The 15,300-nt window shown below is 34.5% G+C and overlaps 2 protein-coding genes and 1 pseudogene across 2 annotated transcripts; 2 read left to right on the forward strand and 1 right to left on the reverse strand.

The window, feature by feature from the left end:
* Window positions 1-1,847: 1,847 nt before the first annotated feature.
* Window positions 1,848-3,221, forward strand: LOC122724822. The gene is made up of 2 exons (XM_043960691.1): window positions 1,848-2,401; window positions 2,498-3,221. The coding sequence occupies exons 1-2, from the start codon at window positions 1,848-1,850 to the stop codon at window positions 3,219-3,221; spliced, it is 1,278 nt and encodes a 425-aa protein (XP_043816626.1).
* Window positions 3,222-9,194: 5,973 nt separating this feature from the next.
* Window positions 9,195-10,156, reverse strand: LOC110624228 (annotated as a pseudogene).
* Window positions 10,157-10,718: 562 nt separating this feature from the next.
* LOC110625256 (flavonol sulfotransferase-like) lies at window positions 10,719-11,895 on the forward strand. Its single transcript, XM_021770859.2, has one exon. It carries the CDS (start codon window positions 10,747-10,749, stop codon window positions 11,761-11,763), a length of 1,017 nt encoding a protein of 338 aa, XP_021626551.1. The 5' UTR covers window positions 10,719-10,746; the 3' UTR covers window positions 11,764-11,895.
* Window positions 11,896-15,300: the final 3,405 nt, after the last annotated feature.

Below are 15,300 nucleotides of genomic sequence, written 5' to 3' on the forward strand. Positions count from 1 at the left end.
ATATGGTGCTACCTTGGACTGTAGAGATAAGGTAGTTAGTCTCAGAGACCAGGATGGGTCAGAGTGTGTCTTCAGAGGAGACAGGAGGGGGACACCTAGAGGTTTGATCTCAGCCCTTCAGGCTCGTCGTTTGCTTAGGAGGGGTTGTCAAGGGTTTCTAGCTCATGTGAGAGAGCTAGATAGTCAGGTTAGGGAACCAGCCTCAGTTCCAGTAGTCCGAGAATTTCTAGACGTCTTCCCAGATGAGCTTCCAGGACTACCACCTGATAGGGAGATAGAGTTTGAAATAGAATTGCTACCTGGTACCAGACCTATTTCTATTCCTCCCTATAGGATGGCGCCAGCAGAGTTGAAAGAGCTGAAAGAACAGTTGCAGGAGTTGGTAGATAAGGGTTTCATCCGCCCTAGTACCTCACCTTGGGGTGCTTCAATGCTGTTTGTCAGAAAGAAGGATGGATCCCTCAAACTTTGTATCGACTATAGGCAGTTGAACAAGGTCACTACCAAGAATAAGTATCCCCTGCCTAGGATCGACGATCTATTTGACCAGCTAGCTGGAGCAGGTTGTTTCTCTAAAATAGATCTGAGGTCCGAGTATCATCAGTTGAGAGTCAGAGAAGCAGATGTGCCAAAGACAGCTTTCAGGACCAGATATGGGCATTATGAGTTCTTAGTAATTCCGTTCGGGTTGACTAATGCCCCTGCAGCATTTATGGATCTCATGAACAGAGTTTTCAGTGAGTATCTGGATCACTTTGTTATTGTCTTCATCGATGATATCTTAGTGTACTCCAGAGATGCAGAAGAGCATGCCCAACATCTGAGGACAGTTCTGCAGATACTGAGAGAGCATGGTTTATATGCCAAGTTCTCTAAGTGTGAGTTTTGGTTGAGGAGCATTTCCTTCTTGGGGCATGTTGTATCAGCAGAGTGTATTGAGGTAGATCCCAAGAAGATAGAGGCTGTAGCTAACTGGCCCAGACCTACTTCAGTAACAGAAATTAAAAGCTTTCTGGGTTTGGCAGGTTACTACAGGAGATTCGTTCAGGACTTCTCAAAGATAGCTGCTCCTATGACCAAACTGACTAAGAAGAATCAACGGTTCGAGTGGTCGGACCAGTGTGAAGAGAGCTTTGAGGAGAGGTCACGCGTCAAGCTTCGCCTGGAAGCCGTCTGACATGCCTGGGATAGACCTAGAGGTGATGACCCACAAGCTGAACATCCTCCCAGAAGCTAGGCCGGTGAAGCAGAAGAAGAGGGTGGTGGGAAGAGAGAAGTAGCAGGCCACCAGGGAAGAGGTGCAAAAGCTAGAAGAGGCAAGGTTTATCAGGGAAGTGATGTACCCCCAATGGTTAGCAAATCATGTATTAGTCAAAAAAGCCAATGGCAAATATAGGATGTGTATAGACTTCATTGACCTGAATCAGGCATGTCCCAAAGATTGTTATCCCCTCCCTGATATTAATAAAATGGTCGACTCCACGGCCGGTTTTGATTATATGTCGTCTTTGGATGCAATGTCCGGTTATCACCAAATTCCAATGGACAGGTCAGATGAAGAGAAGACCTCGTTCATAACAGAAGATGGAACCTATTGTTACAGGGCCATGCCTTTTAGGCTGAAGAATGCTGGGGCGACATACCAGAGGCTAATGAATAAAATCTTCAAAGATCAGATCGGCAGGAATATCGAAGTATATGTGGATGATATGGTGGTGAAGAGTCTGACCTTTCAACAACACTTAACAGACTTGAAGGAGGTGTTCGAAGTATTGGAGCAATATAGAATGAGGCTGAACTCGGCTAAATGTGCTTTCTTCATCAGAGGATAAAAGTTCTTAGGATACATGGTGAGCGGAAGAGGCATTGAGCCCAGTCCAAAGAAGGTAGAAGCTATCTTGAAAATGCCTGAGCCGACCTGCGTGAGGGATGTCCAAAGACTTACTGGAAGGGTAGTAGCGCTCAATCGCTTCATGTCGAGGTTGGCGGAAAGATGCTTGTCGTTCTTCAAGAAGCTGAGAAAAGTTCCGAACTTCGAATGGACCAAGGACTGTCGAGAAGCTTTCAAAGAGCTCAAAAGCTATCTTAGCTCGCCACATGTGCTCAGTAGTCCGTTGGAAGGAGAGGAGCTTCTGATTTACTTGTCAGCCTCAGAACAAGTTGTAAGTGCTGTGTTGGTAAGAGTAGAAGGAGGAGAACAGAAGCCAGTGTTTTATGTCAGCAAGGTGCTCAAAGATGCCGAGATCAGATATCTGAACATCGAGAAAATAGCTTATGCTCTGTTGCTGGCAGTCAAAAAATTCAGAGTTTACCTAGAAAGCCACCAGAGAGTAGTGATGACAAATCAGCCGCTGAAGAAGATTCTCCACAGACCAGAAACTTCAGATCGGATGCTTGCCTGGTCCATTGAAATCAGCCCCTACTGTTTAGAATACCGACCTCGAACCACCATAAAGTCTCAAGCCCTCGCTGACTTCATAGCATAGTGTTCTTTCAGTGAGAAACAAATAGAATTGGATGCGACATCCTCAGAAGCAGTGCAAGGCAAGAGAGAGGGGCAGCCCCCACGAGATTTCGGCTGGAAGTTGTATGTGGATGGAGCATCCAGGACTGGGGACAGTGGTGCAGGAATAATGCTGAAGGGACCTAAGGGGTTTAAAATATGTTATGCGCTGTGCTTGGAGTTCACCGCCTCTAACAATGTAGCAGAATATGAAGCTCTAATAAATGGGATGCTGATCGCAATGGAGGTAGGGGTGACCGACCTCGAGATAAATAGCGACTCTCAGCTAGTGATTAACCAAATAACGGGGGCATATCAGGCCAGAGACCCAACTATGCAGAATTACTTGACAAAAGCCAAGACCATAGAAGCTGAGCTCAGAAGCCAGGGGATCATGATAAAATACCAGAGAATACCTCGGGAACAGAACGAAGAGGCAGATCAGCTCAGTCAATTGTCCAGAGAAGAGTTGGAGCAGCTCCCCGATGAGGTATACATACAGCATGTCCACACTCCTGCCTTTCAAAAAATAAATACCGTGATGAAAATTGAAGTCGGGCAGAATTGGATGATCCCGTACCTGGAATATTTGGAGAAAGGGAAGCTCCCTGAGGATAAAGCCGAGGCAAAGAAGATTGTGGCTCGGGCAGCTAATTACCAAGCAGTGAGAGGGACCCTATACAGAAGAGGGAAATCTACCCATGGCTTCGATGCGTGAGCCCGGAAGAAGCTGTAGGGGTGATGGATGAAATACACCGAGGAATTTGTGGGGCCCACGAGGGAGCTGGGACATTGGCAAACAAAATATTCAGACAAGGATACTACTGGCCCACCGTCAAACGGGAAGCCGAGGAGTTTGTCCGTAGATGTGATGTATGCCAGAGGTTCGCCAATGACATTAAATACTAGCCACCCCTCAGTCCAGTATATCTAGCCCATGGCCGTTCTCACAGTGGGGCATAGATATCCTAGGGCCTTTTCCCAAGACCACAGGGCAGAAGAAGTTTGTAATAGTGGCCGTGGAATACTTCTCAAAATGGCCAGAAGCGGAGGCAATCCCTGCTATTACGGCAAGAAAGATGATAGACTTTGTATGGGGAAACATCATCTGTAGGTTCGGAGTCCCAAGAGTGCTCATATCGGATAATGGCAAACAGTTTGACTGCAAGACCTTCAGGGAATTCACAGTAAACATGGGCATATGACACAAATTCTCCTCGGTGGCCCACCCTCAAACCAACGGCCAAACAGAGGTCACTAACAGAGCTATCCTCCAGGGATTGAAGAAACGACTGGATGGAGCAAAGGCAAACTGGGCAGAGGAACTCAACAACATCCTGTGGGCACTCCGAACTACCCCCAGGACATCCACCAAAGAGACGCCTTTTGCACTCACGTTTGGCACTGAGGTGGTAGTTCCAATCGAGCTACAAGTCCCTACACATCGAGTCCAGTTCAATGACGAGAATGCCAACAGTGATAAACTAAGAAGTAACCTGGATGCCTTGGAAGAAGTCAGGGAGGAAGCCCAAGTCCGTACAGTCGCTTATCAACAAAAAGCGGCTCGTTATTACAATCAAAGGGTCAGGGAAAGAAGCCTGAAGGTAGGAGATCTGGCCCTGAGAAATCTGGAAGCTACTAGAAAGAGAGCAGAGGCACCACCGGAGTCTTTTCCTTTTCAAGCAGAGGCAAAGCGGGGGCCGTACGCCTGGAGGCCCGGGACTTCTTAGGAACCAGGACAGGAACGTCAGAGGGGAGAGAACGCTTGCCCTCAGTCTTCTCAACAGCACCTATAGGAACATCCGAAGACTCCTCTTGAGGGGGAACGTCCTCAAACTGCCTGGACTCAGCCCCCTCCATACGGGCATCCTCGATGATAGGAGTGCCCTCAGTAGCAGCTCCCTGGGCCCCCTCACCCGCAAGGATGGCTTCCCACTCACCCTCAAAAGTCCTGCCACCAGCCGGAGAGGCCTCCAATCCTTCTTCAAGGACATCTTCCAGAGATGAGGCGGCATCCGTCCTCACATGCCCGGGATCTCCAACCGACCTAGCAGTAACCCTGGGAGCCCTCTCTTTCATCACAGCAGGGATCTGTTGGGACTTCGTGGCCTAGGAAGGCTGAGGAATCGAGCTCGACCTGCTACGGCTGGAGGGCCTGGAGGTCCTGACACCTCGGGAGCTCGGCTTGGATGCCCGAGAAGAAGCGGGAGCAGGGAGAACGGATCGGCCTGCCGACCTAGAAGAGATGACCTGGGCCACCTCCTGAGTAGCTTCCGACACCGACCTCGCAGCTAGGAGGGCGTCCAAAGCAGTATTCATGCTCTCCCTAGACAAGGTGAAGTTCTTCGAGGGCTTGATCTGGTCCATATTAACGTCGAAAGCTGCAAAGACCCAAAACCAAAACGATTTAGAGCAACCCTCAGTAAAAATCGCAAAGGAAAGGCAAAACAATTAAACGAAATAAAGTACCAGCAGCCCGACAGTCCTGAAGACTGGACACAAACATACACTTTTTGACGTCATACTTCTTTTCAACAGAAGTCAGTCGAAGGTATCCGACCTACTCGGAGAGACTCAGCTGGGGCAGGTCGTTGCAACCCAGAGGGACATCTTCCCAGGAGAGTTCCACCTCCCAGGACAGACCGGAGTCCTTCTTCAACTCCACCACCACAAATCCCTCTACCCAGCCTTTTATGGAATCCTTGTAACTCCTAAAAATGGACAACCCACCACGAGGGGCAAAGTAGTAGAAGCACTGGCTTGCTCTAACGAGACAGAAAAAGATTATGAACAGACGCGCCGTGGGCGTTAACCCCCAGCTTAAGCAGATAGATTCGAAGGAACACATGAACAAGATGGAATTGGGAGACAACATCCGGGGGGTTATCCCGAAATACCGAAAAACCTCGATGAAGAAAGGAGTAAAGGGGAAAGTTAGACCGAAGTCTCGTTGTTTAACGAAAAAGACTAAACTGAGATTTTTCTGGGGATCTATCAAGCCGGAAGGAGGAGGATCGGGAAGAACAATCCTCTCATTCCGGTAAGGAGCTCGAATATGATAAAGGGGAGTGTCTAAATACTTCTGAGAAAAGAAATTCGTCAGGGTAGAAGGGGTAATACTAGACTCAAGATCAAAGACGTCATGAAGCTTAGGGCTATCCATGGTGAAAAAAGAAGCGTACCTTGAGAGTGGTTAGAGCAGGAGGACAGAGCAAGCAAAGTGCACAGAGAACAGAGAAGCGCAAGGGTTCTAAAAAAGTAGAGAAATTTCGAATTTTGAATCAGTACCAAGAAAGAGAAAAGAAAAATATTTTAAGGGGAAAAGTTCTCGGGTCGCGCGGTCATAATGGATCCTCGGCGTTTACCCTCCCATCATTCATGAAATAACTGATGAGAAGGTAAAGGGGCAATTTGATGACCGCTGGATTTCACCACCCCAGTTTGAGGCCTGGCCCATGATCAAAGCCCTTTACTTGAAGGCCCTTAAGCCTCCCAAATGAACCAGTTCCAGCTCGTTCGGCCCTAAGACCGGACTCCCCCTAAAGCCTCTCAATCGGGCCGGCCCAGTCCTTTCGGCCCTAAAATCATACCTCCTCTGGACTTCAGTCCTAATCTCACCAATCGGCCCAGCCCGGAGGAGAAAAGGTAGCCAGCCCATTTGCCCAGTGGATCCATCCGCATGCGTGCCAGGGGGAATTAAATGGCCATTATGCATGGAGCAGAGATCTGATATTCTCGTACGTCCGTATCCGTATGGCAGAGACAGGTGGCCCAATGACAGTGAGGCTTTTACACGTCACTGGAAGATAAAGAAAAAGAATAAAAGGAGAGAATTATTCTCCTCTAGGACTAAGTTCACTCAACGCTTGTAAAACTCTATTTTTCTAAATCTCAGATCATCACATGCCATACTTTATCCTCAGAAGCAAATAATTAAAAACAGACAAAGAACATAAATTATTTGATATTTCTACATTTTGCTGCTTTTTGTGATAATTTATGGATTTGCATGGCAAGTCTTGCCATACTTTATCCTCAGAAGCAAATAATTAGAAACAGACAAAAGAACATAAATTATTTGATATTTCTACTTTTGCTGCTTTTTGTAATAATTTATAAATCCATAAATCACAAGAATTAATCATTTTATTTTTTTTAAAGAAAAGACAACAATTGGAGGAATATAAATAATATTTTTCCTCTATTTTTTTAATAATAAATAATAATAATTATTATTATTATTATACTCTAAAATTTTTATTCTTATTTTTAATAATTATTTGCGGAATGATTAATTGTTGTCAGTAACGAGATAGAATAGTTAATTAAATAAACATAGTTTAAGATATAATTATTTTTAAAAAAATCAAATTACAATTACTAAAACTAATAAATTTTTGAGTTTTTTTTTTTTGCATTATTTATAATTAAAAAAGTGTTTAGTCTTGCTGTTTCCCATACTATAAACTTATTATTATATATGTATAAAACATAAATTATTGCATAATTTTATTATTAATAGTCAATAATCTAATAATAAATATCATATACAATGTAAAAATTTCTTTTGTTTTTATATTTAAATATTTTTTTCATTATATTCAAATCAATCTAAAAATATTATAAAAAATTTATTTCAATTTTAAAATCATCTTATCTATATTTTTAAATAATTTAAGTATGTAATTGAATATTTTTTAAAAGAAAAAAATTATTTTTTAGTCCCTGAGTTATAGCGTAATTAATGGATTCGTCTCCCTATTTTTAGAATTCAACACTTTCATCTCTAAACTTTAATTCCGTCAAAATTAGAGATCTCACTGTAAAAAATGCGATTAATTACAAGAAAAATGACTGAATTATCCTTTTTAGAACCCAAAACTTTAATCCTTAAAATTTAATTTCTACAAATTTATAGGTCCTTCTCTTAAAGAATTGAATGAAAAAATACGTTTTTGTTCCTAAGATATTACATAATTAACAGATTTATCCATGTATTTTTCCAATTCAACACTTTAGTTCCTAAAATTTAATTTCGTCAAAATTTAAGGAAGAAAATATCAAATTCAATCTCTATAAACAAATAAAAATTTCAATAAATTTAAAATTCAAATTCAGCTGAGATAATAAAAATAAAAATATATAAAATTTAAATTATTAAAAATAAAAAGTTAAAATTCAATGGAAATTGCTTTTGTGATGTCTCTTACTATCGATCATTGTTTGCCATTTGAAAAATTCATTAAAATATCTCTAATATTTTAAAAAAGTCTACTAGTTAGTCTTTTCGTTAATTTTAATCGTTAAGTATTATAAAAAAATCTAAAATACTCCTGATATAAAGGGACTAATTAGTAAATTTTTTAATAATTTGAGGGACTAACTAATAATTTTTTCTAAATTATAAGGACTAAATAGTAAAATATTTAGTGATAAAATTAATAGAAAAACTAATTAGTTGACTTTTTAAAATACTAATGACATTTTAATATATTTTTCAAATTTAAAAAATTAAATAGTGAGTTTTTTCATAATATAGGGACTAAATAATAATTTTTTCATTTTATTATTGATAGAGATATTTTTTGTGATAAGTGGAAATTACGGAGAAATCTTAAATTTTGACAGAATTAAATTTTAAAGATGAAAGTGTTAGATTCTAAAAATCAGAGGATAAATCAATTAGTTATACTATCCCTCATATATTAAAAAATAATTTTTTCTATTTAAAATTTAAAATGTAACGAAATTTATTTCTTAAAATGTAAAGATATATATATTATTTAATTTAATTTTAATTAAAAGTTAACAAATCATTATCAAAAAGATCATTTTCCTCCCTATATATGTACGTTTTCTTTCAAAAAATATGTTATATTTATATATATTATATATATAATTCTGTCCAATGCTCTCTATTTTATTGTTATAAAAATATAATAATTAATAATTAATTAAAAAATATAATAAATATTTTTCAACCAACAGAAAAAGACACTGCCCTTAGTATTTCTCCAAATATAATTATCATGAATTAAATATATTTATAAATTATGAAAATTATAACTTTCTTATAATTAAGTATATGAGAGATTATTGAGTGTTTTAGGTGTGCTACCTCATCATGCTATGATGGTGCACCAAACTGATGGTATTATATATATAACTAAAAAAACTATTCATTAAATTCATATCATTATTAAAGAAATTATATTATTGAAAGTGAAAGTTTAATTTAAATTTATTAAGATTTAATTTTTAATTACTTGTCCTAATATTATTAGCTTAGTGTACCATCTCAACCAGATGAGGTGGTACACTTGAAATACCTAATAATTTTCTCTATAGATATAAGAACGGCAAATTATTAGATACTCCAGATGCACCACCAATCCAATAACATCAGTACAAGTTAATTAAAAACATTAGGGGCAGTGGCATAAAAAATTTAAATCTTTGTAATTTTTACGTTTTAATTTAAAAGTTAATTTTTGGCATAATAAGTTAGGAATTAAAATATTTAGCAATTCTATCCAAATTTGAATTGAGAGTGGAGAGTATGTATATATGATTGACGTGATATGCTATCTATATTTTTCTTTTATTATTTATTGGTGAGTTCCACAATATATATTGGATAATTAATGTGAGAAATTAATTTTTGATTAATGTAAAAATTCAAATTTGGTATTCATATGACCTGACCCAAAGTCACAATTAAAAATTACTGTCGGAACAACTCAATTAGGCTCTTTCTGAGCGAAGCGCTGCCACAATCTACAACTTCTAGAGAGCTCAAATCATAGCCATTTATTAATTTAGAATCCTTAGTCATCGGCACCACCACCAATAGAGTCAGTGCCGCGTGAGTGATCCTAAACTCCAGAATCGCTGTCAATATTGCCATCATATCAAATCTACTCATCGAAACCATTGTCTCTCCCATAGTCAAAGCCCTTATGAAGTAATATAAACCATAAACATGAAAATAAGGCATCAGACAAAAGCAAATTATAGGTGTTGTCCTTGTCGAGTGAATCGCATGATTTACGGTCACCATATATGTGAAATTCTAATGAGTCAAAACCACTCCTTTAATTGGACTAGTAGACCTTGACGAGTAGAGAATCGTCGTAGAGTCCGATTGGTAAACCTTCACTCCTTCCATTTCTTTAGAGTGAGCTGGACTCATCATCAATTATTCAAACTCATGAGCATTGAGCATGATTGTTCTGAGATTAGAAATTGTATGAGCAACATCTGACGTAACAAATGCGATTATAAGTTTTGAGAGCTGAATTTGGTGAAGAATTTCAGGTTTGGAGGTAATTAGATTTCTAGGAGAGATAGCAACACCGAGAGAAAAGAGAGAAGTAAAGAATAAGAATATGAACAGAGTTAGGAGAAAGAATGAAAGCAATATCTCCTTTTCTTAGGCCAAAATGATGGTGAAGAGAAAATGTCAAGTTTTTTATATAAAGGACAAAGTTGGGAAAGAAATGTTGTGGCAAGTGACAGCGTCTACAAGAGCGTTCTAGAATTTTTTACTCTATTTAGGAATTTTAACATAATTAAAAGTGTTAATTCCTCACTTTGATTATCTAAGGTATAGTTTAAAATCCACCATTAAGTAATAAAAAATACAGATGACATGCCACGTCAGCTATCAGTACATATTCCCTATTTTCAATTCAAATTTAGATAGAATTGCCAAATGTTTTTAAATTCTGACTTATTGTGTCAAGAAATAAATTTTTGAATTAAAATTTAAAAACTCACAAAAATTTAGATTTTTTATGCCATGACCCAAAAAATTAAAATTTAATAAGTGTAAATTAAATATTCATCTCCATATATATTTATAACTTTTTAACAGTATAATGAATTTAGAAAAAATATTTATTTATTTTCATTACATATCCTAATATTATTAGTTTTGAGAGCTGATTTTGGTGGAGAATTTGGGGTTTGGAGCTACTATATTTTTATTGCATATCCTAAATAGAACCGCCACAATTTAGTAAAAATATTTAGTAATCTCTCAAAATTAATGACAATAGAAATATATACATAACCTGATTGGTCGAATAAAAAAGAAAGGTACCTGCCACCAATTCCTGATAAAAAAAAATCAAAAATGAAAAATCAACTGCAATCTTTTGTTATGGTTTTTATATATATTATCTCAATTTATCCCTCATAGAGACCAGTCCATTTGAAATATTGAAGCTATTTGCTTCTTGATGGAACCACCTTCAATTTTCCCCAATATGAGTGATGTTTCAGTCACCGGAAATAAGAGCTCTCCAATAAACCATGCAAGATATAAGGAGATCATCTCAACTCTTCCTCAAATAAGTAGTTGGCGACAATCTCAACATCTCCATAAATACCAAGGCTTTTGGTGTTTTCCAACTTTCCTGGAAGGCATCATGGCTGCGCAGGAACAGTTCATAGCTCATCCTACTAATATTATTGCTTGCAGCCATCCAAAATCAGGCACGACTTGGCTTAAAGCCCTGTGTTTTGCCATTCTAACTAGAGCACAGTTCAACAATTCCTCCACAAACCCTTTACTCACCGAGTCGCCGCATGATATTGTGCCCTGGATTGAATTTTTACCTTTCACTGGCAAAAATAGAGACCCTGAACTTCCTCTTTTGGCCACACATATTCCCTATAATTTCTTGCCCAAGTCCATTGTAGAGGCCAAGTGTAAAATTATCTACATTTGCAGGGATGCCAAGGATGTGTTTATTTCTTTGTGGCAATTTGCTGGTAATGTAAGAGATACAAGTGCAGAAGCCTTTCCATTGGAGGATGCATTGGAGAAATTTTGTGAAGGAGTCAATGCTTATGGCCCTTATTGGGATCATGTTTTAGGGTATTGGAAAGCGAGCCTTGATTTTTCGGAGAGAATACTCTTTATCAAATATGAAGATTTGCAGAATGACACCTTTTCCTATGTCAAAAGAGTGGCGGAGTTCATGGGTTACCCTTTCTCTGCAGAAGAAGAGAAACGAGGATTGGTACAGGAGATTGTTGAGTTGTGCAGCTTTGAGAGTCTAAGTAGTTTGGAGGTAAACAAGAGTAGAAAGCATAGCAATGCAGTGCCTATCAAAGTTGAGAAAAATGCTTATTTTAGGAAAGGCAAAGTTGGTGATTGGCGGAACTATTTAACAGTTGAAATGGCAGTTAGACTTGACCAAATAACCCAGCAGAAGTTCAGTGGTTCTGGCTTGTCTTTCTCAAGTGCATAAATCATCATCATGTGTCATAATTTGGTGTGTTTTAGAATGCTTCAGATTCTCTTCCTTTCATTTTATTGTAATTTAGAAGCTTGCACTTCTTGGGATCTTTAGTTTTTCAATAAAGATTTGAATGTTTGATCTCTCGGACTTGCCAACTTTGTTTGTAATAAGAGCTTCTGTTGATCAAAGGTAGAGTTTCGTTGTTTTCAATTTTAACTTCTCCTAATTAGGCAGTGCTGATTATAATTACTGATGAGGCCAACATCTGACTTCATATAATTTGGTGTCCCCATCGTAGGTTCTCCACAAATTATTTCTTTTCACAAAAGAAAGCTGAACTTGGTAGGATCTGAAATCAAGTCCCAATGGGATATGAATGACTTAGTATTTTTATCCAATTTAATTAAATATTTACTCATGTAGATCAATTAAGGGAGAGTAACTATTAATCAATTAAATCATTTTTATTCATATATCTTAATGTAAATAATTAAGAATATCGTCTCATGACATCATTTTAACTATCAATACATTTATAATGTTTTTCATAAAAATATTTATATTTGTGAATTTCATATCATTTAAAAAAGAATATAATATGTTGATTATATGAGTTATAAATACCCATCTTCTTTGAATTAGATTTTAGAATAAATTAAATTTATTCTAAAATTAATATGATATTAAAATATTTTGTTCGATATTAAATATCTTATAAATATATCATACACCACGTAAAATTTTAAATATTTTAATTATACAAATAACAATATAATACGATTAGAGTAATTTTAAAAAATTAAATTTTAATTAGTAAAAAAAAGTACAGAAAAATTAAAAGTAGATATTTTTTTACCATTAAATCTATATTTATCATTTAATGAGAAAGTGAGAGCTCTATTTTCTTAATTTATTATCAAAATAAAAAAATAAATAATCAAACTTTTGAATTTTCATATTTTTTTTTTTTGTTTTTTTGAAAAGGAGAGAAATATTATTAATTCAAAACCATCAAAGAAACTATATGAGGAGGAAGGGTATGAACCCAAACTCCTTGATCTGATTCAGAATGAGCCCATGTTGCTAGAACATGAGTGACATCATTCACAGACCTATGAATAAAATCACATTTTGCTTTTTTATAACTGGATAAAAGCAATTTACAATTTTGAATCAAAAGACTAAAATGTGATAAATCATCTAACGAAGCATTGTTAATGGACATAACAAGAACTTCAGCATCCGATTCGAAAAGAACTCGATCTCATCCGTACTCTTTAATCCAGTTCAATGCCTCTCGAAAAACCATTGTTTTAACACACTTAATCTCCATCTGACTGCAAAAACTTTTAAATTGAGAAAATTGATATATTTATTTTATTTGGTTGTAATATGTTAACCTATATTTATAATTTTATATTTTTTTTTATATTTTTATGCTTTTCTGATTATTAATATTATTTTTTTAAAATAATATTAGTATTACTAAGCAATATTTCCATTTGAATATATATATATATATATATATATTACGTTCCACTAATATATTAACTGGGTATAAATTAAAAATTTTAACATTTTAAACTGATGAAAATAATCACATAGTTAACTATATTCAAATTATTTTATATATTTGATCGATATTACTATATTTAATTATAATTATTATGAAGCTTTTAAGTTATTTAAACTTTGAGACATGAATTATTATTAGCTATATACAAAAGTCAAAAGTGTAAAAAAAAATCATAAGAAACCTTAATTATATGTATTTATTCCGGTGAATCCCACGGCAATTTGAAATCGGAATAATATAATATTTATTAAGATTTTAGATACTTTTCATTCTCTTGAATCAATTTTTAGCAGCACTAAATTTAACATATTTAATAAGATTTTATTATTTTAAATTTAATTTTGAGACTCATTGTGATTTAGCTAAATTTTGTGATTGAAAAATAAAAATCAGCTGTTTTTTTCAAAAGAGAAAATCGATGGAATTATTTGGAAGTTTATTAATTTAATTCTCCAAATTTGTCTTAAATTTTGCAATAATTTTCATGTTACAATTAATTTTACATAGTGATAATGGCCAGCCAACTAATATGTGGAATTAACGGTTTTTATAATGAGAAATGAAATAAATCATTATTAAGAAAAATGTCATTTTCTTTTGTGGCCAATATGTCAAATTTCATGCCAAATTTAAATCTAAAATTAATTTTATAAAAAAATTGAACAGTTAGAAAAATAATTTTTTAAAAACAATAAATTTTAAAAATGTCGCATTAAATAGTTAATTAAAAAAATTAAATGTTTGTAGGTTTACCAATTTTCATGCCATGATTAAAAATTGATTTTACAACAAGAGATCTACAATATTAATAAAAACATTGATTTAATAAATCAATCTAATTAATTAAAATGCAAATTACAAATATTATGTCTTTAATAATTAATAAAATAAAAAGCTTTAAAAAATAAAAGGCTAATAAAAAAATTTAGTGATACTTTGAGTTCAAATTACACATTCATGAATTTTTTAAAATATAAAAGTTAAGAATAAAAGTGATTTTTTAATATTGTAGTATTTTCTAAAAATAAATTGACAAATTTGTTTTAAACCAAGAAAGTGTATTTTCTTAAACAACAATTTTTATCTTTTGGTTATTTCCTTAAAAAATTATTTAAAAGTAATAAAAAATTAATCAAGTAGTATTTAAATAGATATAAAAACTTTAAATTTATATAGATTTTCAAATTAAATTAAATAATATAAAAAAATAATTATAAAAAACTATGTTTAACACATTTTTAAATAAAGTCCTATATTTTAATTTATAATAAAAAAGTCTTGTATTTTCATACCATTAATAAAATGAAATTTTTATTTCGTTAAATATTATTGAAAAATTATAATTTACTCTTTAATATTTAATAAAAATTATATTTTAGTTCTGTATTTCTAAATTTAATCCATTAAATTTTATTTAATTAATAAAATAATTTTTTAATTTAAACTTTATATTTTTTAATTAAAATTAATTCTTAAACTTTTATAAATTCATCCTTAAATATTATAATTATTATTAAGTTTTTATATTTACAAATTAATCTCTCTATTTATTAAATTTTAATATCTTATTTATAAAAAAATTGATATTTTCTTTTTGTCTTAATTAATAAAAAAAATATTTGAGAAGAGAAAAATTAGACTAGAAAGACCTCTTTAAATTTAAATTTAGAGGTAAATTGTGTCAAGATTTTTGTTTTAATTTTTATTTTTATTAATTTATTTTAAGATATAAAATTTAATAAACATGTAAAATTAATTTGAAAAAATATATAAATACTTATTTTTAAATAATTATAATATTTTGAAATCAATTTGTAAGAATATGAGAATGAATTATAATTAAAAAGACTATTTTATTGTTCACATTCCACCGGAATGTCAGATTCCGGCAACGAGGGTATGGAAGAGGATGATCTCTTACAACATAGTGGCCGTAGGAAGTGTAAGGATGGTGAAGGAGGTTTCTCTTT

The sequence above is a fragment of the Manihot esculenta genome, chromosome 10 (genome assembly GCF_001659605.2).
Source record: "Manihot esculenta cultivar AM560-2 chromosome 10, M.esculenta_v8, whole genome shotgun sequence".
In the NCBI taxonomy this organism is placed as follows: Eukaryota; Viridiplantae; Streptophyta; class Magnoliopsida; order Malpighiales; family Euphorbiaceae; genus Manihot; species Manihot esculenta.